The 21,839-nt window shown below is 46.5% G+C and overlaps 2 protein-coding genes and 1 pseudogene across 3 annotated transcripts; 1 reads left to right on the forward strand and 2 right to left on the reverse strand.

Annotated features, from left to right (window-relative positions):
- Positions 1-65: 65 nt before the first annotated feature.
- PIP4P1 (phosphatidylinositol-4,5-bisphosphate 4-phosphatase 1) lies at positions 66-4,118 on the reverse strand. Of its 2 annotated transcripts, none has more exons than XM_001505132.7 (7): positions 3,607-4,118; positions 3,094-3,284; positions 2,630-2,736; positions 2,075-2,180; positions 1,822-1,874; positions 1,627-1,717; positions 66-904 (listed from the first exon to the last, which is right to left on the reverse strand). In XM_001505132.7, the coding sequence occupies exons 1-7, from the start codon at positions 3,746-3,748 to the stop codon at positions 761-763; spliced, it is 834 nt and encodes a 277-aa protein (XP_001505182.1). In that variant the 5' UTR covers positions 3,749-4,118; the 3' UTR covers positions 66-760. The 2 variants fall into 2 exon arrangements, with proteins under 2 accessions (XP_001505182.1, XP_001505184.1); XM_001505134.7 differs by having other exon boundaries at positions 3,586-4,035.
- Positions 4,119-6,159: 2,041 nt separating this feature from the next.
- Positions 6,160-6,554, reverse strand: LOC100629792 (small ribosomal subunit protein uS8 pseudogene; annotated as a pseudogene).
- Positions 6,555-14,001: 7,447 nt separating this feature from the next.
- On the forward strand, positions 14,002-21,582 carry LOC100058685 (purine nucleoside phosphorylase). The gene is made up of 6 exons (XM_005603182.4): positions 14,002-14,328; positions 17,320-17,489; positions 19,362-19,465; positions 19,664-19,839; positions 19,953-20,143; positions 20,932-21,582. Exons 1-6 carry the CDS (start codon positions 14,318-14,320, stop codon positions 21,147-21,149), a joined length of 870 nt encoding a protein of 289 aa, XP_005603239.1. The 5' UTR covers positions 14,002-14,317; the 3' UTR covers positions 21,150-21,582.
- Positions 21,583-21,839: the final 257 nt, after the last annotated feature.

Consider the following 21,839-nt stretch of genomic DNA (forward strand, 5'->3'; position numbering starts at 1 on the left):
CTACCCCTTTGTGGGGCTACAAATTCTCATCTTTTCGTACATATAAGATTTAACAACTGGAAAAGGATAGTCATAACCTTATTTATTTACAAGCACAGGATGAGTCCCTAACCTCCCCAAGACAGAACAACCCTACCCAGCCCAGTTAAATACTGCAGCTGAGGTAAGGTTGGAAGGAGGAATTAAGGGAAATAGAGGACTAGGGGAACGTACCCCACATTAAATAGTTATATACACATCAGTTCCTGTGGTTCTGTACAGAGCAGCAGCTGACCCCACCCCCAAAGGACACAGAATTGGGGGGAGAGGAGACTGAGGGTAGAGGCCAGAGCCAGCCCCTGGTGAAGTGCAATAGCAGCAGCAAGGTCCTAAGGGTGCACAAGAGGGAGGGAAACCCCCAGGGCTACCCACCCCCACCCTGCCCTGGAATGTGTAAGGGACAGGAATGGCTCTCAGGGAGCATATAGGAAGGACAAGGCTAGAACCATCTCTTAGGACCCAGGTTTAGGGCCAACACTTCACCTATTTCACCTTAAACAGAGCAACCCTTGGGGGAAAGCAGATGGCCAGCAGTGGTCTTTTCTACCCTTCCAAACCTAGGTGAGGGCCAGGTTCCTTCCTACCTCTCCCCAGGGAAAAGGAAGGCAGCTGCTCGGCTCCCCTTATAGAAGCCCGGGGAGCCTTTTACCATGGCTCCCTTTGTAGTGTCACTGTCCCCACCAGGGAGGGGCCAGGCACAGTCTGTGGGTCGTCACGGGGCTCAGGAGAAGTTCTGGACAGGGTGGCTGACCTTCATACAGGCCCAATAGAGGGCCCGGCCCAAACACAGCACAGCCAACAGGATGACAAATGCCCAGGCTGCATAGATGCCTCCATATCGCCGTGCATGCTTCCATGTTCCAAACTGAAGAAGAAGAAAAAGATGGGGTTACTGTTGATCTCATGACTTTCTAGGAGCCCTAGTAACAGAGAACTCAAGCTTCAGTCTGTTCCCTATCCACGTGTAGCCACCTTCAGGGAACTTTTTAAAGGGCCAGTTGTTCAGCTCCCTTCCCCTAGGCAGGGAATAACTCATACAATCCTAGACATCTGTCATTCTTTTTTTTTGTGAGGAAGATTGGCTCTGAACTAACTCCTGTTGCCAATCTTCCTCTTTTTGCTTGAGGAATAGTGTCGGTGAGCTAACATCTGTGCCAATCCTCCACCTTATGTGGGATGCCACCAGTGTAGCCCGACTTGAGCAGTGTTAGCTCTGCGCCCAGGATCTGAACCTGCAAACCTGGAGCCAGCGAAGCAGCCCACGCAAACCTAACCACTCTGCCACCAGGCCGGCCCCTGTCAGATTTTCTTAATGTCTGATAATTGAGCCAGGTTTCCTAATATCAACTCTTCATTTAAGCCACTTCCTCCATTGTCCTCTCCTCTACATAAAGAAAATGGCTGGTTTTTACTCCTATAGTAACATTGAAGACTATTTATCAGTTACCTCAGCTCATCTGCACATTAAAACGAGACAAAACAAAAAACCTACCCCTCAGTTTCGTTTTTGGGCGGTAGTCATTTCCCAACTCTTAGTCTATGGAGATGAGGCTGAGGAATGAAAGGGGTTTGATCAAGGTTACTCACAGCAAGGCCAGTGGCAGTGACTGCCAAGAATAAGCCAAGCAAGAAGCAGCAGATACATCTCTTTCGTGGATATCTGCGCCCAATAGATGACCTGTGGGGAGGCAAACAGAAACGGATGCTTGTAAGGGTCCTGTAGTTTTCACTCTACATGTTACCCCATTACCAGCTCAACAATGCCACTCTTTAATCACTTACACTTTCCTGCAGTGAGGGCAACGGGCCAAGGTTCGGTCTGTGAACTCTGTCCACTATGGACAAAGAAAAAGGGAGAAAGCAATCAATAGCAGAAGCAGGGTCATCTTCAACGCAAGCCCTGGGGCAGGGGGAGGGTGAGAAATAGGTTCTCATAGAATAGACCTTTTCAGGATTCATTATCATAACTCAGAAATATATTCATGATTACTCCTGGTCCCCCCCCACCCCAGGGCTTCCCAATATCCCTCCTTACCAGAAAAGTATTCTTGCAATGTCCACAGATGACCCTGACACCCACAGGTTGTGGTTCTGGACTCAAAGGCCCTGGATGCACAGGCCCAAGATTGATGATTCTTTTGCTGTACAGGAGAAATGGACTATGGTGAAAAAGTTCTTGATCCTAAGGATCCCCACACTATCACTCCTTCACATCCCCTACTCCCTGCCGCTCTCAGTTCTTCTACTTCTCCGTGTATTTAAGATACTCTGCCGCTCAACTCTACCCCAGAGAATCCTTAAAGAAGAGCACTGTTTAAATTTCAGGCCTCTAACTCCCCTTCTACCTCAGGATAATTCACCCAGTCCCCGAGGCTATCAGTTCTCCCGAAGGACACCATTTCATCCCAGTCTTTTTATCGAGAGATGAGAAAGATGGCTATGACATTCTAGAGGCACCACAGTCCTTAGCTTTTTCTCCTTCTAAATGAACACCAGGCTTTCTCACCTTCACATTCTCTATAAGCATTCATTCTTTTTTTAGTTTTCCAATTTTCCCCACTGATGCCCTTCCCCACCTGATGCCTCTTACCAGTAGGGCCGAGGGCAGGCAATCCGCTGGGAAGTCACTTTGCAGATAAGGAGACAGTTACAAGGGCATCGAACATATTTTTTCCCGGGGGGTGCATTCTTGATTGGCTAGAGAAGAATGAGTATCAGTAAGCAAATCTCTACTCCCAATCCATTCCATTTCCTACAAAAACACCTTCTGAGGAGAGAGATCTTAGCCAGGACAGAGAAATGCAAGAAAGGCAAATAACATAAAACTTGCAAATGAAAACTAGGTTTAAGTATCCAGGACAGGTGTGAAGGTAAGGAATGGTAAACATTAGCTTTGGTGAGTGAATTCTCGGGAAATAGCTGTGTGAAACTCCTGGAGCTGAAACCCGGGTTTCATGAAGAGCACTTGACATCTGAAGGTCAAGGGTCTAGAATCAAGGAACCAGAAAGAGGATCCAGGAAACAGGGCCCATTTCATAGATACGTGTAACTCACAGTGGCTTCATTGCAGACGCCACATTTGACTACATGCTGATGCATCTTGCCTTCCACGTTGATGAGAGACTGGCAGACTCGGCAGGTGATCATGGGGGCACTCCCACTGTCGGGGCTGGTCAGGGGTGAGTAGGGGGGTGGGTCCTCCCCAGGCAACACGGCTGGGTGCCCCTCGGGGAACGGGGGAAATGCTGGAGAGGAAGGTAAAAAGAAGAATCGGCATCACTTGCAGACACCCCCACTGATGTTCCATGGGATCAAGGAACTCCTGGTCCTCAACCCTTCTGACCAAGCTCGGCGGGCTTCTTACAATCCGGACTTGGATCAGCTTCCTCAGAACCCCTTTCCGTTCCCAAGCTCTGGTCGCGGTTTCGGAGGGAGGGAAGCCTCACCCGGTCACAGGTGCAATAGCTCCCCACCTGGCGCTTGGGCCCCGCCCCCTCCCCGCCTCTCAGCGTTGCCCCGGAACACCTGGGACCCGCCCCAGCTTACCCTGGGGCGGGGCATGTTTACCGGCTCCGTACGGTGGTGCGGAGGGGGTCAGGCCTCCCCCGGGCCCAGCCCCAGTCCCGCCTGGCCCCACTAATCCGTTGCCGCCGGCGCCACCGTCGATGGGCTCGGAGAGCAGCGGAGATCGCTCTCCATCTGCCGCCATGGCCGCCACTGCCACCTTCCCCTTCGGCCAAGGATCCGGTTCTCTTCGCCGCTGCCGTCGCCGCAACCACCGCCGCCGCCGCTACCGGGTCCCCAGGGCGCCTGCGCGCCGCGCGCCCAGCTCGCCCCGCAACCAGTGGCCTGCCCCGCCCCGCTCCGTCCCACGGCACGTGATAGGCTGTCCCCGCCCCTGCCGGGCTATTATTCGTGGAGATGAACCAATTCCTGGTCCTGTGAAGGCAGCTCTTTTTTGCCATTAGGGAGCATCGCACAACGTCACTGTCACATGACCTTCTGGAGGCCGCTGGGCCCGCAAACACTGCACGTGACGAGAAGTGCTGCGAGCCATTGGAAGCGTGGCCCATCGCGCTACCTCCAGACCAGGAGGTGGGGCGAGGCTGCCTCACCTCCCGGGTCACGTGCTGCAGGATGCCGAGTTTCTGTTAGGCGCCCAGAAAGGGCTCACACTCATTGCTCCTCATTGGTCCAAAGACAACACTGAAAGACTTTTCTCCCTCTTTGCGATAATATTTGGTCTCCCATTGGCTGGAGGCTCCCCTCCCTCGTCCTGTGATCCTTGGGGGGCAGCTTTATTGGCCGAAGCTTAGCGCGAGAACCCGGGGGCGTGGCTCAAGAGCCGGCATTGAAAGAGTGCGGGAGCTGGCGTTGTTCTGAGCAGCGGGAGGAGGAACGGTAGGCAGCAGTTAGCCGCTGTACTCAAAGAAATACTTGTACAAAGTCGAAGTAAAGATGTTCCAGGTGGAAAAGGATTAAAACGTTCAGCTTGTCACCCCAGCCTTTCTCGCTGGAGTCACTTCTGGAATAGGACACAAGATCGGCTTCTCCAGGAAGTTTCGCTGTAGACTACACCCTCCTGTCCACCCCTGATTAAATTAGGAAATTATCTTTTCATGCGTCAGTCTCTACCACTACAAGGAGATCTCATCGTTTTACTCAATTTTATGACCCCCTAGTCCTAAACACATGTGCATGGTAAGTGTTTTTTGATTGAGTTAACCAGTCCAGTCCAAGGATATTTCAGTTACCTCGTTAGGTGGATGAGACAGTCAGTAGACTTGTCTCATCTTTGCCCCCAGCCACGAGACTGCTAATGGAGGTTATTCCGACAAGTATTGGAAAAGATCTGAAGCAACTCAGACGCATACACCAATCCACCTACCCACTCTCCTGTTCATCCATGTTCATCCAACTTAACCTAACAAGGTGCTCTAATAAATGGGTACCTAGACAGATGAAATGTGTAGGGTTCCCCCTGTTAGCTGAAGGGTACTTTTTTCTTTGTTGTTTCAATTTTGTTGGGTGTTTCAGGGTAGAGCAGGGACAGTCAAGGTGAATGGCCCCTCATTACTGGAAAGACTAATTTAGGAGGATTTGCTTAATTATGTAAGCGTAGGGTGAGTACACTATTATTTTGGGATTAATGGTGGATGATTGAGTAAAATTGAGTCACCTTATAGGGACCTTCTTTGTTTTACAATTTTACTGAAGTAATTTCTGTTAGTTAAGCAAGTACAGGATGAGAAGGGCCCTGTTGTCATACGAGAAGGGAGTACTGAGAGGTCAAAGGGAGATGGTTCCAGCTCATGCTCTTGGGAAATAGCTAGTCCCTTCGAATGCGAACATTTTAGCTCAGTCTATTAAATATAGGGGCTCCGTGACTGAGAATAATGCTGAGATGGCTGGCTTTTCCTGAGGAACCCCTTAGATGAGGGTTCTGTCTTACCGCTTTCCAGAAACTGAAGCAGAATCCTGAGGGTCTATCAGTAACCTCTGAACCCAAACTTTGGGGATAGTGTCCTGCCAGTGCACTATGTGATCTTTACGGAGCCTGAACTATAGCTGGGTTTTCCACGTCTCATAGCCAAAATCGTGTCTGCCCTACATCTGGAAGGGAACAAGGAATTGAAAAAACAACTCTGAGGACCATAACCAGTTTATCTAAAAGCATCTCCACTGAGCTTAACATTGAGGAAAGGGCAGCCCAACTCAAACATTTAATCGTTAAGAAACTGCTGTTGGCCTAGCACTCGTGGTTGCTACAGGGGCTGGAGACTTCGCCTGGGTTCTGATTTTTACACACACCTTTTCCAGACCAGCTTCTTCTCAGAAGCTAGTATCCTTCCACCAGTTAGGGCCCACAGACACTTAAAAAACCAAGGAACCTCTGGGTACAAAGTGGGGAAGGGGCTGTAGCTCTGTTGGGGATAGACCAGTGTGCTGCTCCTTCTGACGCATGGATGCTCACTTGAGCATTCACTGTTTACACCTTGTTACGCATACATTGCAAACCTGTCCTTTTGTGACTCTCCTCACCCTTACTGAAGCCACATTTAATGTTCTTTTTTCCCCCTGTCCGTTGAAGCATTTTATTTGCACATATTTATTACATCCCTAGAAAAAGAATCCCAGGATTTTCCCACCTGTGTGTTTTCACCTTGCTTCTTCATGCGCCATGATGCCAGCTGAGGTTGTCATTATAATGACACCACACTGATGGGACGGATGTAAGTTATTTTGCCATTTTTCTAGATCTTTCTGTTGCACATCAAATCTGGGACTGATCACTCCACACTTGTTTAACCTGCCTGTGAGGTTCACAACAGTTTTCTCAGCTCTGTGGTCATCAATGATTTCAAATTTTCCAGGGTAACCATGCTTCATTGTCACAGTTAGAAACTGGACATGACTTTGGAGCACAGCCTAATGAGAACCTGGAGTTTGCCTCTCTTCTTGGCATTGTTGATGCTCTTGAGAGCATCAGCCAGGACATTCATGAGCACCATTGTGGCAGCACAGAAAGAAGCCAGAAAGAGCTTAATGTTTATTTAAATCTGGTTTTATTTGTATAAAAATGTGGGAGAGATGGAAAGTTGGGTACATTATTGAGGATCCTAGAGGGATGGATGAGTAGAATGGCTTATTTTTTTAGTAGTGTGGCCTCTTGGTGATGTTTTCATTATAGGATCGATATAGAGATGTGTGGCTAGAGAAGTAAATGTTAACTGATAGGGAGAGTGTACTCTCTGACAGCATGCGAGGCACTGGAGGAAGAGATTGATGGAATAATCCCTGAATATGTCCTGTTATAGATCCCTTCTAATGCCAGACTAACCTCCACCCACATGGGTGTGAGACATGGTGAAGGGAAGTATAGTGACTCTCTAAGTGCTTTTGTGATGAGATTGCCTTATAATATATTCCCTATGGGACTTGAGTTCCAAGGGTCTGTTGGAAGAAGCCATTACTTATTCTGCAGATGGACTTATTCATTGACTACCTACAATCCGGGCACACTACTTTAGGATAAATCTAAGATCAATAAATACTCTCTCAACGTCAGTGACATTACAGTTTGGTAGTGGTCAGAAGAAACATGCCAAGAAAGCAAGGTAATTTGTGAGAAGGGCCATAAAAGAGACCGTAAATGCAGTGGTTAGATTTGCATGCTCCACTTCAGTGGCCTGGGGTTCCCAGGTTTGGATCATGGGCATGGACCTACATGCCCTACACAACATCAAGCCATGCAACTCAAATACAAAGTGGAGGAAGATTGGCACAGATGATAGCTCAGGGCCAATATTTCTCAAGCAAAAAGAGGAAGATTGGCAACAGATGTTAGCTCAGGGCCAATCTTTCTCACACACAAAAAAAGGAGGCCATAAAAACCCTATCAAGGGTTGGCCCTGTGGCTGAGTGGTTAAGTTTGCATGCTCCGCTTCAGTGGCCTGGGGTTCCCTGGTTTGGATCCTGGGTGCAGACCTAGCACTGCTCATCAAGCCGTGCTGTGGCAGCATCCCACACAGAAGAACTAGAATGACCGCCAACCGGGATATACAACTATATACTGGGGCTTTGGGGAGAAAAAAAAAAAAGAGGAAGATTGGCAACAGATGTTAGCTCAGGGCCAATCTTCCTCACAAAGAAAGAAAGAAAGAAAGAAGGAAAATGGCTGACACACACACACAAAAAGAAAGAAAATGGAGACCAGCCAGGTGGCGCAGCGCTTAAGTGCACATGTTCCGCTTTGGTGGCCCGGGGTTCGCAGGTGCGGATATGGCACTGCTTGGCAAGTCATGCTATGGCAGACGTCCCACATATCAAGTGGAGGAAGATGGGCATGGATGTTTGCTCAGGGGCAGTCTTCCTCAGCAATAAGAGGAGGATTGGCAGCAGATGTTAGCTCAGGGCTAATCTTCCTCAAAAAAATAAGAAAGAAAGGGAGAGAGAGAGAGAGAAAGAAAATGGCTGACACTGTCAAAACAAGATGCCCTCTCTCACACGTCTGGCAGTTGTATGTGCTGGCATGGCTGGGCTTCTTTATAGCATGGTGGTACTTAGAGCGATGGTCTGAAGAGGGTGAAAGGAGAAGCTGCAAGGTGTCTTTAGGTCTTCATTCCTACCATTCTAGTGGTCATAGCACGTCATAAGGCCTATACAGATTCAAGGTGTGGGGAAATGGGCTTCAAGTCTTGATGGGAGGAGCTGCAATATATTGTGGCTGTGTTTTCCAAACTACTATAAATGGTAGAATTTCAGCAATCAATACATGTACAAATATTTGTTAAATATCTACTCTTTGTGAAAGATACTCCTTAAGAAACTTAAACTCGGGATAGAGAGAGATAATGTAAAAATACACAGTCTAAAATATCAGCACTAGTAATTTTTAATTACATGGGAAAATATCGATAGTAGAAATTTATGATACAACACATGCTTCCTAACAAATGAATTAAACAGTGTAATACAAGTTCAAGGAAAGAAGAAATCTCTTCTAGTTAGAGCAGCCAGAGAAAACTTTAAAAATACAAAGAAGGATTATTATATTATTGTATATGGGGATAACTTGGATTTGAGCTTTGTCTTGAGTAGGTCGATTGGCAGAGAAATGCAAAAAGTAATGATAATATATGTGATTTTCTCACAGTTAATAAAGCACTTTTATATTTGTATTCATTTATTTCAAAACCCACTATGAGATGGACAGGGAAGGCAAGACTATCTTTATCTTATAGATATGGAAACTGAGGCTCTGTAAATTAGGGTCACTTAAGCTAAGTGAGAGATTGAAATGGGACTAAAAGTCCAGGTTTCCTGACTTACGGTTTAATGCTTTTGCCCTCATATCATCAGCTAGGCAGATTGAAAAAGGCAGAAGCACAGAGGTGGCAGAATGCACAGTATTTGGAATAGAGCCCTTTTTATGCTCAATGCCTGGCACACAGAAGTTGCTTGATAAATGGCTATCAATTAATTAATTAACTTAAGCCCCATCTTGAGGTAAGTGTGTACTAAGCAATATTGTCAGCTGCGGTCTCAGGCAGGCTGGATATTCAGCTGGGGCACTCCAGTGTGGCTGGCATCAGTTGTTTATGGCTGGCATTGGTTTTGGTTGGCTGGTGCCCGTACTGTACAGGTAAGTCATTTCAATATTACCCCTGGTGCTAGGTAAGTATCTTACTTATGGGGTGGAGTCTTCTCACTTAGATTGAGAAAAATTAGGCTATGGAGGTGTATTACTTTGCTAGGGCTACCATAACAGAATACCATGGACTGGGTGGCTTGACTTTGTTTTCGCACGGTTCTGGTGGCTTGAAGTCCTAGATCAAGGTGCTGGCAGGCCTATCTTTTGGCTTGCAGATGGCCGCCTTCTCCACTGTGTCCTCACATGGCCTTTTCTCTGTGCATACACATCCCTGGTGTCTCTTCCACTTCTTACAAGGACCGCAGTCGTATTGGATTAGGGTCCCTTATGCCCTCATTTAACCTTAATTATCTCTTTAAAGGCCCTATCTCCAAATACAGTCATGTTTGGGTTAGGAGGTTAGGGTTTCATCACATGAATTTTGAGGGAACGGTCCATAACAGTCCATAATAGGAGGATGTCAAGAAAGACACTGCAAGGACTTGGAAGCATTTTTTCTTCAGGTTCCGACCAGGTGGTAACTATCTGCGAGGATGGGTAGAGAATGGGGTGGGAAACATCTGCTTGGCTTCTGTGGCCCACAGTGTCCCAATTTGATTTCTCTTTTCCACATGCTCTGTTTCTTCTTTCCCCTCTCCTGAAGTGGTGGTTTACCACCTGTGTGAAAACGGCACAGTCCCTTACTCCATTTCCAGGGGAGAGAATGTTTTTGGTAACACAAGGAGTGAGTTAACCAAGCTGAGGAGTAGTATGGGGGTTGGATGGGTAGAGCATGGTAGGGTCTAGTTTAAGGGATTAATTTCTGTTTGTTACACTAAGCCTTTGCTCCTTTGGGGTCTGTGCATGTCCTTTGCCCTTTTCTTTGGGTTATAATTGGCTTCCCTATCTTGGAGCTAAGGTCTTTGGAATTGAGGGTGTTAGGTTAGTTTTTTTTTAATTTCTACTCTGTTCCTGCCTCTGAGTGAGGCACAGACAGGGATATGGGGATCTCACTCTTAGAGAAGAGAAATTAAAGTGATCCCTTTAATTGGTGGTGGTGGGGGGCACTAAACTAAAATAATATTTTAATTTCAGGAATTGGAGAAAATGGGAGGTCAAAGAATCTGGGTGGTGGTGGGGTAGATGTTTAAAGAGGAGAACATTTATCCTGTGGTCTAGAGAGAATGAGAAATTTCAGTCAAGAGAGCAGGAATAAAATAGGTTTCTTGCCTAAAGAATCCTGAGAAGCTGAGCCTGCTTCTTTAAGTGTTGACATTGGGAGTCATTATCCGGAGACATCTCCGCACTCCATAAGGCAATGCTCAGTTCTTTAGAACCTGTCACGTCTGTTCTTCAGGTTCCTTGACCTTGAGTGTGGAAGATGGGTGTGTTACTGAGTATGTGCCTGGACATGGGAGTCCCTCAGAGGATAGCAGAAGGAGTGATAAGAAGATAGAAGAAAGGGTACTAAGGCAGTAATGAGCTATAATCACTCCAAGATTGATGATTGTTTGATTCCTGACTACAAGAACTCTAAAAGTATAAAATAAAACATAGTTCCAGCTTCTTTTATGTGGATACAGGGTAGCAGTGACTAGAAAAGGTAACAGCAGTGCTGTGGAAAAGAACTTTCTGTGATGATAGAAATGTTTCTATGCTATGCAATATGGTAGCCACCAGCCACATGTGACTATTCAAAAATTGAAATGTGGTTAGTATAACTGAGGAACTGAATTTTTATTTTTATGTCATCGTAATTAATTGTATTAAGTTTAAATAGTCACGTGTGCCTAGTGGCTACTGTTTTGAACACTGCAGAATTAGAGTCTGTGTTGATGGACTGGGTGTACTTCCAGTTTTTCTTCTGATCCAATTCATAGTTAGGTGGGCCAGGAGAAATCAAAAAGAAAAAGACACAATAAGGAATAATAATAGCCAACATTTACTGTGTGCTTACTGTAATTCCAGGCACTTATCTAAACATTTAACAGGCATTTTATGTAACCCTTGCTACAGCAGTAAGTACTATTATTGTCACCATTTTACAGGTGAGAAAACTGAGGCATAGTGAGAATTTTACTTACCTGGGATCACTCAGCTGTTAAGTAAGGGGTAGAGATGGAATTGATACACAGGTAGTTTGACTAGGGTCCACTCATTTCCACTACATAAATTCAGGAATGCGGTGACATGGAATGAGTAGGGCCATAGTTTCCAAACTCTGTGCTAAGGTGCAAATTCACAGGGGTACAATGGAATATTTAAAATTTTGAAGGGGAACACATGAATACTCGACATCCCTTGTGTAGCATGCAAACTACTAGCTCAAGGTAATTCACAGTTTGAACATTACGTTGTGTTACATTCCTTTTGATGGCAAAATATCTTTGCAAAGCTGGGTTTTAGGAGGTCCCTTGGACCTTGGATAAAAAAGTAAGTACTGTGTGAAAATCAGCACGAAACAGGAAATGAGGGTAGCAGTGTTGGATTCCAAGGTTTGAGAAGTTGTGCAGTGTCCCACAGGTGCATACATCCCATTAGTAACTATTTGTGGCTATTTAAGAAAAAAATTAAAAAATACTTTTTCTTTCAATTTGTATGTATTATTTTTTTTCAGATGGTTACTAAGTTAGGAACCAACTACCCCAAAAGCAAAACTGTTAGGTAGTTTTTTAGAACTAGGGGTGCTGTGAAAAAATTGCTGAGATGCTAAGCACATTATAAACTGAGAAATTGGGAACCTCTGGACTAGGATGTTGAAAACAGATCAAAATAATCATAAAGGAATAGAGTATGGGCACTTGCCTTGAAATGACCTAAAGAGATATGATAGACATTTAAGACATTTCATATATTTGACTACTAAGTGTGTGCTGTATACCAGTGTTCACGGGGCAGCAGATACACATGCAGCACCTGAATCCATGCCTTCAGAGGTCAAAAACCTGTGAAGGAAGCAGTAAGAGCTGTAAACAAACCAACTTTAGGGGTAGGACTTGACCCAGGGTAGGGTTGGCTGCAACCTGGAGCCTGGGCCCTCTTGTTGGATAGACCACAAGATAAAGATGTGGTTGCAGGAGGCATGCTGATTCTTGTAGGGTAGATCCTCTCTGGGCCATTGATGAATCCAAGATTAAAGAGATAGGAGGTCCAAGTGACTGTGCAATGATTATGGTTGCTGAACTTGAATTCAGAATAAAGTATGTCACATAGTTCTGAAGGTCATGTCACCCTGGCCAAGGTGCAGTCTGGTAAACTGCCTTTGCCTGTCACATAATTTCCTTGGTGAACAGAATGTTTATATATACATACTGCAGATTCTTCCCCACGTGACACCAGAGAAACACTTCCGAAGGTTAAACATTGTCCCTCAATTTTCCTTTTGTAAATATATTGAAGATCATCTCCTTTTGGTTTACATATGCTTACTTTAGGCAGATTCCATTAAAATTAATCGTTTGCATTATTTTAGATATAATCACGTTCTAATCTTGTCTTTTGTGTAAACTAGATTGGATTTGGTTATTTTAAAAAAACCTTTCAACAATCAAATATGGTTAGATATTTCCTTGGGCTGATTTTTTACTTATGAGAGACCTTATCCATCATTTAAAATCGTGCTTTCAATGTTTCAATTGTTCATAGTCTCATTACTAAGATCACTATGATTTACTTTTAGATCACCCTGTTCTTACTTTTGCTAGAATTACTGCATGAATAAGGATAGTAATAATAATAATAATAATAATCATAAACCAATAACAATAATGATGACAGAATAAACTGTTCAGGGAGCAGGCCCTGTGGCCAAGTGGTTAAGTTCATGGGCTCCACTGCAGCGGCCCAGGGTTTCACCGGTTTGGATCCTGGGCGCCGACATGGCGCCCCTCTTCAGGCCATGTTGAGGCAGTGTCCCACATGCCACAACTAGAAGAACCCACAACTAAAATATACAACTATGTACCAGGGGGCTTTGGGGAGAACAAGGAAAAATAAAATCTTAAAAAAGGAGAAAAGAACAAACTGTTCATTTGGCACTGGGCTCAGTTCTTTATGTATATTATTTTTTCTTTACATATATTGTCATTACTCCTCTGTCCCTAGCACTAGAACATTGGAGGTAGATAGTTGATGCTCAGTAAATATTTCTTCCATGACTGAGATAGAAACAGGGTTGGGAAAGAGTGACCTGGGCCATGGTGGTGAGTGAAATGGCAAGCAGCAAAGATGAGGTTTCAGGAGAGTGGAGACAGGTAGAGGATTCCAACAGCCAAGCAAGGGCCAGTGAGTAGTGATTTTATGGGAGGCTGGTTAAACTTGCAAATGTGGAGAGGAAACAGCTGAATTCTTACAAAGATGTTATATTGTGTAGTTCTGTTTCAGGAATTTCCATATTGGGAGGAGTCCTCCGGTTTTCCCAATTGCTTTGGTCCAGTATTGCGTAAATCAAGGGATTGTCTGGCTTTTTCCACGTCATCCCCACTCTATCCCCATCCTTTCTCTGTCGGTGTCCAGGATCCAGGTATTCTTGCCTGTAGAACTTTTCTCTTCACCCCATCTGGACCTGGATTTAGATCCCCCCCCGATATGTTCCCCCAAATCCTGTAACCTCCAGGTCAGCAGCGTTGCTTGCTCCGTAGACCCAGTTTCCTTTCTTCAGGAAGCAGCTCAGACACAGTTACACTTATATTCTGGTGTTCCACGATCTAAGGTTTAAAAATTTAAACTTTAAAATCTCTCACGGTTCGCTGTAGACACCCAGGAATGGGGCTGTAGACAGATGGTTCGGGGGTCTCCTTGCCGGAAACCCCGGCCCTGAGGACTGGAATGGATGCAGGGATGAAACGCTTGATGCCCCTCCGGGAGTCGGGTGGGGCTCGAGAAAGGATCCAGCCCCGGGGAGAACTCGGATTAGGTTTGCAGCCAAGCCTGGGGCGATTGAATCAGAGTGTGTCACCTTGGAGATAGGACTGGCCCGCGTGCTCGGCTGCCATTGGCTGGGGACTCCCGGGCTGGGGATAAGCCAGCGCCGAGCAGACAGCGCGCTAAGTGTGCGGCCCTGACCGGAGGGAGGCGGCAGCTCAGCTCAGCGGAGCAGATCGCGGCGGCGAAGGGCGGGCTTGCTCAGAGAACGTCAGCGGCACCATGGCGACCCAGTGAGGCGGGCACCAGGCCGGGGGAACCCTGGCGACCCCTGGAGGGGGGTGGGGGGGGGGGGGGGGTAAATGGCTGTCACTGAGACCTGGAAACCCGGCTGTGGGCCCTGAGGGATCCCGGAGAGGGAGCGGGCGCCCTGGAGCTGCAGAGAGCCCTGGCAAGGAGCCCGGGGTCAGGGCCAAAGCGCAGAGCAGTAGGGCGGCCGGCGCGGGCAGGGACGCACGCGGGAATGGAGTCAGGGTGGCGCCAGTGGAGCAGGAAGGGGACAGGTTAGTAGAGTGTAGTGTACTCCGAAAAGAAGCCAGTGTGTTTGTGTGTATGTGTGCGTGTGCACGTTGGGGGTGTAAGTCTAGAGAGGGGCATAACCCCCTCCCCCCAATACAGGGCAAAAGTCTTCCCACTGCACGTGCTCTTCACAGATTCCCATTCTAGAGTCCAGGTAAAGCCACAAGGTAGTTTTGGGGCCCATATCTAGAGTTCCTCCTTCAGAGGAGAGATTGCTCAGGTCCCTCGCCAACACCTCCCTTCCCTCCAAATTGGAGGTCCAGGGGCCGGCTCCGTGGCAAGTGGTTAGGTTCGCGCGCTCCACTGCGTTGGCCCAGGGTTCGGATCCTGGGCGCGGACATGGCACTGCTCGTCAGGCCACGTTGAGGCGGCGTCCCACATCCCACAACTAGAAGGACCTGCAACTAAGATATACAACTGTGTACAGGAGGGGTTTGGGGAGATAAAACAGAAAAAAAAAATTGGAGGTCCAATTGAGTTGGGGACAGTGTCTCCAAGGAGAGAAGAAAATCCTTATTCCATGAATCAGGCAACATACCCTGCACACTGGCCCTCACTCCCACCTTTGAAAACCTCTTTCTCTGCTTTGGTCCTGGAAATGCCAATTCAAGTCTCCAGCGTTAGGGATCACAATGGCTGTTGGATGCTCAGGGCTCCAGGTCGTGCTGAGGGCACTGATGGCCAATGAGGAAGTCCTATGGCTATGCCTAGAAATGCTAGGTGACTATGGCTTCACACTTCCTTCATTTCCTTTGCACCTCTTGAAGATGCTGTTTGGTTCACTTTTTACCATTTCATTGCTTCTCTTCTCCAGCCTCCTGTGGCCCCAGCTCTAGGGCCCCTGCCCTGTGCCTTACTCAGCTACTTCTCTGAGGGAAGCTGGGGTATTGTAGAGTCATCTGGTTTCAAAGGCTCTGCTTTTGAAGAAAAGAATTTCCTCTGGAGGCTTGGTTAGCTGTGTTCATGGCTGTGAGAGAATTGGACTGGAATTGTGAGGAAAATTCTAGTTTGATTCTTGGGATGTATAGATTCTGGGCAGGTGTTGTCCTTAAGTCTCTGAAGGGCAAAGAATGTTGGTGAAGAGAAGAGAAGATGGGGAAGGCAGGGAGGAGAACAGAGACATGGGGGAAAGTGGCAGAAAGGTTCAAGTGCTGGGGACCTGAACCATGATTTATGGAGTCAAAGATCTTTGGAGCTTGTTAGCAAGTTTTTAATTCATTTTCAAACTGACTCTGTAAGATAGACAGGGCTGATTATATTCCCCTTGGTTTATATCTGAGGAAAGTATTTGAAGCATAAGTTATTTGCCTAAAAAGGCAAAATTGGGACTATAGTCCAAGTCGAGTTGCTTCCCTCTAGACCAGAAATTCCTAAACCTGGTGTTTTTTTTTTTTTGTTAGCCCTGAGCTAACATCTGCCAATTCTCCTTGTTTTGCTGAGGAAGACTGGCCCTGAGCTAACATCCGTGCCCATCTTCCTCTACTTTATACGTGGGACGCCTACCACAGTATGGCTTGATGAGCGGTGCCATGTCCGCACCCAGGATCTGAACCAGTGAACCCCGGGATGCCAAAGCAGAATGTGCGCACTTGACCGCTGCGCCACCAGACCGGCCCCTAAACCTGGTTTTTTAATCAGAATTACCTGAGGCACTTTTGTAAATACCGATTCTGGGGTCTCTCCCCAGAATTGTGAATCTGGAGGGGTGGGCCCTACAATCTTTTTCTTTTTTTTTTGAGGAAGATTAGCCCTCAGCTAACATCCATGCCCCTCTTCCTCTACTTTATGTGGGATGCCTACCACAGCGTGACTTGACAAGCAGTGCGTAGGTCTGCACCTGAGATCCAAGTTGGTGAACCCCGGGCCGCTGGAGCAGAACATGTGAACTTAACCACTGCACCACTGGGCTGGCCCCCAGAATCTATTTTTAACAAAGCTGCTGTGAAAAGTTGTGCAGTCGGTTCTACTCCAGTGCTGACAACCATTGTGTGAACGGGGTCTGCTTTTTCATGGGTTAGCTTGTCTAGTCCAGGCTTGAATTACCCCTGGCAGCTCCACTAGGAGTGTTTCTATCACTGTCTTTGTCATTCAAAAACCTGAGCCCTTAAGTATTTGTCTGAGGGGAGAGCTGGAGGGTGAGGGTCCAGAAGGAAATTGGATTCATCCCTTGCCCTCTGGGTAGTTAGTCTTAATTACATTTTGAGTGTCCCGAGTGGGTACTAAGGAGGGGTGCATTGGGTTTGTCACTGCCCTAGGGAAGGTCTTAGTTCCTTTTTGAGTGTACTTCTGGGCCTGCCTCCTGAGGCCCAGCACTTTTACCCTCCTTGATTTGATTATTTCACTGTACTTGTCTGTAGACTTGACGGTCCCTTCCTCTAAATCTTTGTCCTAAGGAGAGATATTAAACCGGCCAGTGGTGGCAGAACTGGGGTTGGGGCTGCTGGTGGAGACAGAGAGGAGGGCGTTTCATATCAGACCTTTAGTGAGTCTGATTCAGAAAGAGGAGTGTGTGGGGGGATGGGTGGGTGAGCTTAGTGCAGCCTCTCCTGAGAGAGAGGAGCCTCCCCTCTGGGGCAGCTCTTTGACCAGCTTCTCTGTCCCCTGCCACCTCGGTACACCTGCCAGCCTTTCTACACCTATGCTCATTAGTCTGTGACGCTCTTGGGCTGGAAGTGAAACTCACCTTGATTTTCCCTTTCTCCTAGGTTCACATATGAAGATTATCAGACCACCGCACAGTGGCTTCTGTCCCACACCAAGCACCGCCCTCAAGTGGCGGTGATCTGCGGTTCTGGGTTGGGAGGTCTGGCTAATCACTTAACTCAGGCCCAGAGCTTTGACTACAGTGAGATACCAAACTTTCCCCTAAGTACAGGTACTGGCCAGGGGAGGGAGGGATGGCACTGGGGGATGTTGATGGGATTCTGATGGAAGGGCAATGCTTCCGTGCCTGGAGCTGGTTATCCTCTATAGCATTTGACTGGAGACAACTGTTGTGATGGAGGAGAAAAGACCACAGGAATCAGAATGACTTTAGAGGGAAATTTCCCCAGTAGGAATTTCAGAATAGACAGGGCGTGTGTGTGTCATGGTACTATATGATGACCTGTTTCATATGCTTGAATGATTCAGAGTTCCTTAATGCTCTTCAACACCTCCCTCAACTGCTCCCCCATATACCATGGTCACCACAGACTCACACACACACCTCTTTCTCATTTCTTTCAGTCTGCAGCATTAATGGAAAAAGCAGTGCCTGTAACTGCCCGGGACAAGATCAGGCCATCCCTGCCCTATGTCCTCCTGCCATTCCCGATCTCCTAGCTCTAACTCCAGTCCCAGGATAAGTTAGACACTGGTGCACAGCAGCAAATGGGCAGAATGCTTTGTTCTTGCAGACAGATGCACAGATAATACGTGAACACACAGGATCTGCTTCACACTGACCCTTTGGAGGGGAGAGGAAAGGGGCAGATGCACCCTGTGCATAGTGGAGCTCCGAGGGATCTGAGGAGAGCGTATCCAGCGTCCCAATAGCAGCCAGAAAGCTCTAAGACTAGGGCTTAGAAAAGGGCCAGGTGAAATAGGACAAAGATAGTTTATTTGGTTTACTGATTCATTTCTCAGATCACTAACTTCTCTTGGTTTGTTTGGAAATTTTTCTGCTTTCTACCTTCCTCTTTTCCCTAGAGAGTTGTGACTTTGCACAGATCTTTTTCAAATCCCTGGAGCAATACTGGTAGACTAGACGGGGTGGTGGGAATGGGGTTGGAGAAGGAAATATTAAAAAGAGAGAGGGAGAGCAAAGTTTTCTAAGGGAGATAGTAGTGACATTGGCTCCACTCCTATCCCCAGCGAGAAGGGCATTGCACTTAGTGAGAAGCGGATTAATTTTTAAATTTTATCAACCGATTTTTTTGTTCTCCACTTGAGTTTTGCAATCTCTGTCACCTTTGCTCTAATACTGGTCATTTTTTTTAATAAACTCCTATATCTCTGTGTGTCTGTCAACTCTTCCTCTTGGTTTTGGTGCCTATCCCAGAACATCCATTCCCTAAGTGATAGGTTGGCTGTGTGCCTTAGAGGAGAACTGCCAGATGAGGGAAATGGTAATTATGGTTATAATATCTGGGTGGGAGTTACCTTTGCACTCCTATCCCCTGCTTGCGCCATCCTGGGCATCTGCTCCCACAGGACTGTTTTGTGGGTCTAATGGAGGAGACTTGTATGGATCCAAACTCTGCCCATTTCCCCTTGTTCAGTAGCCTCTTTAGAAAGCTAGAATTTGCCTTGAGTTTTCTTTCAGGAGTAAGGAGGCCTACAGTTAGGGTAATAAATAAGAATTTTGAGAATTTTGAAAATTTTGGAAAAAGAGTTACTGCATTCACTGTATTCCTTATTACCCATTTATTCTAATTTTTAATCCTAGTTTCTTGCAGTATGGCTTTCTCACTCTTTTGAACTTTCTTTAGAAAGCCTTTCCTTCCTTTGATGCATGTCAATGTTGCACATCCTTACCTGCATAGCTCTAATCATAGGATGGACTTATATACTTATTTGTAAATTTATGATTAATTTTTGTCTCCCTTACTTGACTTAAACTTTCTGAAAGCAGAGATGATAACATCTTCTTTTGCTTCCTTATGCCTCATGTTGAGCACAATGAGTTGCCTCATAGTAGGTGTTCATGGATATGTGTTGTATGAAAGCATCATCCCATTCGTTTCCCTTTCTTGTTTGTATACAGTGCCAGGTCATGCTGGTCGACTGGTGTTTGGGTTCCTGAACGGCAAAGCCTGTGTGATGATGCAGGGCAGGTTCCACATGAATGAAGGCTACCCGCTCTGGAAGGTGAATCAGGGGCATAAGCCTAGATGAATCTGGAAGAAGGGAGAGAGCCATCTCTGCTATTCTATTACCTAGCTACCTGGTCTAGGTAATTTTTGGTCCCCTCCTTTCTCTTTCATGATGTATATCATGCATGTCTGCATGGATGGGTTGGTGAAATTTTAAAGAACAATTTATCATCTTTTATCTTTTGCTTCTAAGGTGACCTTCCCAGTGAGGGTTTTCCGTCTTCTGGGTGTGGACACCCTTGTGGTCACCAATGCAGCTGGAGGGCTCAACCCCAAGTTTGAGGTTGGAGATATCATGCTGATCCGCGATCACATCAACCTGCCTGGTTTCTCTGGTCAAAACCCTCTCATAGGTCCCAATGATGAAAGGTATGGGTCTTGTTCCTTTATTTATAGATGGATAGATTGTAAGGACTGGCCTGGGGGTTAGGAGAAATCTCATTGTATTCCATTAATCTGAGATAATCCAACCTGTGCCCTAGGTTTGGAGTTCGTTTCCCTGCCATGTCTGATGCCTACGACCGGGATATGAGGCAGAAGGCTCACATTGCCTGGAAGCAAATGGGGGAGAAGAGAGAGCTACAGGAAGGCACCTATGTGATGCTGGCAGGCCCCAACTTTGAGACTGTGGCCGAGTGTCGTCTGCTGCAGAAGCTGGGGGCGGATGCTGTTGGTGAGAAGGGGAATGTGGCTCTAGGCTTGAAGAGGGAGGGATCTGGTAGAATAAGGATGGCAAGAATTAGGAGATTGTGGAGCTGATGGTGGATTGAGAGAGGATCTGACTTAAAGGAAGACTGAATGAAATTGACTCCTGGAAAGATACTAAGGTAGTGAGGTTTGGTGTGTTGTCCCATCAAACCTCCCCACCCAGTATCGAGGGCTTTAACAAGTGTAATGCTATGTCCTATCCATGATTTGATAACTGTTTCTAAGGATTATTCTAATAAATATCATTATAGCTACCCTCTGTACCTTGACTGGAAGATGGAACAGCATCATTAAAAGTGATTTCAAAATTGTTACAGACAGGGTCTGACCCCATAACCTAGTGGTTAAGTTCTATGCATTTGGCTTCAGTGGTTCAGGTTCTGTTCCCAGGGATGCCCGTACCCCACTGGTTGGCAGCCATGCTGTGGTGGTGACCCACGTACAAAATAGGGAAAGATTCGCATGGATGTTCATTCAAGGCAAATCTTCCTCAGGAAAAAAAAATTGTCACAGACAGATACAGAAATAAAATTGCAATGGTAATATTTATAAGAAAAGTGTAAGGCCCTCTGAGGCCCCACTCCTTTAAACAATACAGAACAAGCTAAGGTCAAGTCTAATTTAGCTGTTTCTTTGGATGTTTTTTGAGATGTTAAATTGTCAGTGAGGTGATGAATAGCTGTTAGGCCAAGGGGTGAGGAAAAGAGTCACTTGAGGATCCTGAGAGTTGGTGTCCCTCTTTCTCCTCATCAGGCATGAGCACAGTTCCAGAAGTTATAGTTGCAAGGCACTGTGGACTTCGAGTCTTTGGCTTCTCCCTCATCACTAACAAGGTCGTTACGGATTATGAAAGCCTGGAGAAGGCCAATCACGAGGAAGTCCTAGAGGCCGGGAGACAGGCGGCACAGAAACTGGAAAAGTTTGTCTCCATCCTTATGGCTGGCATTCCACAGCCTGGCTGTGCCAATTAACTGGGCCTGGAGTGGTCTGGCCTCTCCCTTATGGGATCCAAGTAGCTGCTACCTGCTTTGACACTTGCTGGGTTACGTGCCTCTGCCCTTAGGTAGTAACAGTCAAGAAAGGAAGATCCCCACATCCTTCACATTACTTCTCTCACCAGACCCTTTCCAGACCCTTTTGGTGCCAGGTCCTCTTTTGCTCCACTGTTTTCTCAGAATAGTTCTTCCCTAAGCCCTGCCACGCATCCGTGAATATATCCAGGATGTGGCTTAGGCTGTTGAACTGGGCACCGTCGCTTCTCTAGCTTTTTGAAATGATGATTTCACATTCCTGGGGTCTCAGTTCTGAGTCCCCTAAAGCACTAGATCCCACACAAGGACCAGCCCAATGTCTCTTGTGCTTTTATACTGTCATATTTTGAGAATAAAGAGAAAGATGAAATAACTTCTTTATTTTTGTGCAGTTTGTTATAAGGCTGGGGCACAGGCGGAGACTAGTATGAAGGGCTGTGAGACCACGTCTTGTGTGACTGTCTACTTCTCAGATAAGTAACTAAGAACTGAGATGAGTTGGTACGTGAATGCAGGAAAGAGGAAGGAAAGGCAAGAAATGAGAGATAAAGATGTTGAAAGATGGTGAGGATGGAAGGGCTAGCTTCTGGCACATGAGGCCACTTCCCTCCAACCAGTTTCCTCTCTTGC

The sequence above is a fragment of the Equus caballus genome, chromosome 1 (assembly GCF_041296265.1).
Source record: "Equus caballus isolate H_3958 breed thoroughbred chromosome 1, TB-T2T, whole genome shotgun sequence".
NCBI lineage: Eukaryota > Metazoa > Chordata > Mammalia > Perissodactyla > Equidae > Equus > Equus caballus.

Excerpts from the sequence above, each read along its gene's own strand:
- LOC100058685 (XM_005603182.4), top strand. Across the intron at positions 19,840-19,952 it reads ATAGGTCCCAATGATGAAAG|GTTTGGAGTTCGTTTCCCTG; the intron begins GTATGGGTCTTG and ends CCTGTGCCCTAG. Across the intron at positions 20,144-20,931 it reads GCTGGGGGCGGATGCTGTTG|GCATGAGCACAGTTCCAGAA; the intron begins GTGAGAAGGGGA and ends TCTCCTCATCAG.
- PIP4P1 (XM_001505134.7), bottom strand. The coding sequence starts at position 3,748 with ATGGCGGCAGATGGAGAGCGATCTCCGCTGCTCTCCGAGCCCATCGAC. Across the intron at positions 2,181-2,629 it reads GCCTGCCCTCGGCCCTACTG|CAAAAGAATCATCAATCTTG; the intron begins GTAAGAGGCATC and ends TCTCCTGTACAG. Across the intron at positions 905-1,626 it reads TCACTGCCACTGGCCTTGCT|TTTGGAACATGGAAGCATGC; the intron begins GTGAGTAACCTT and ends CTTCTTCTTCAG.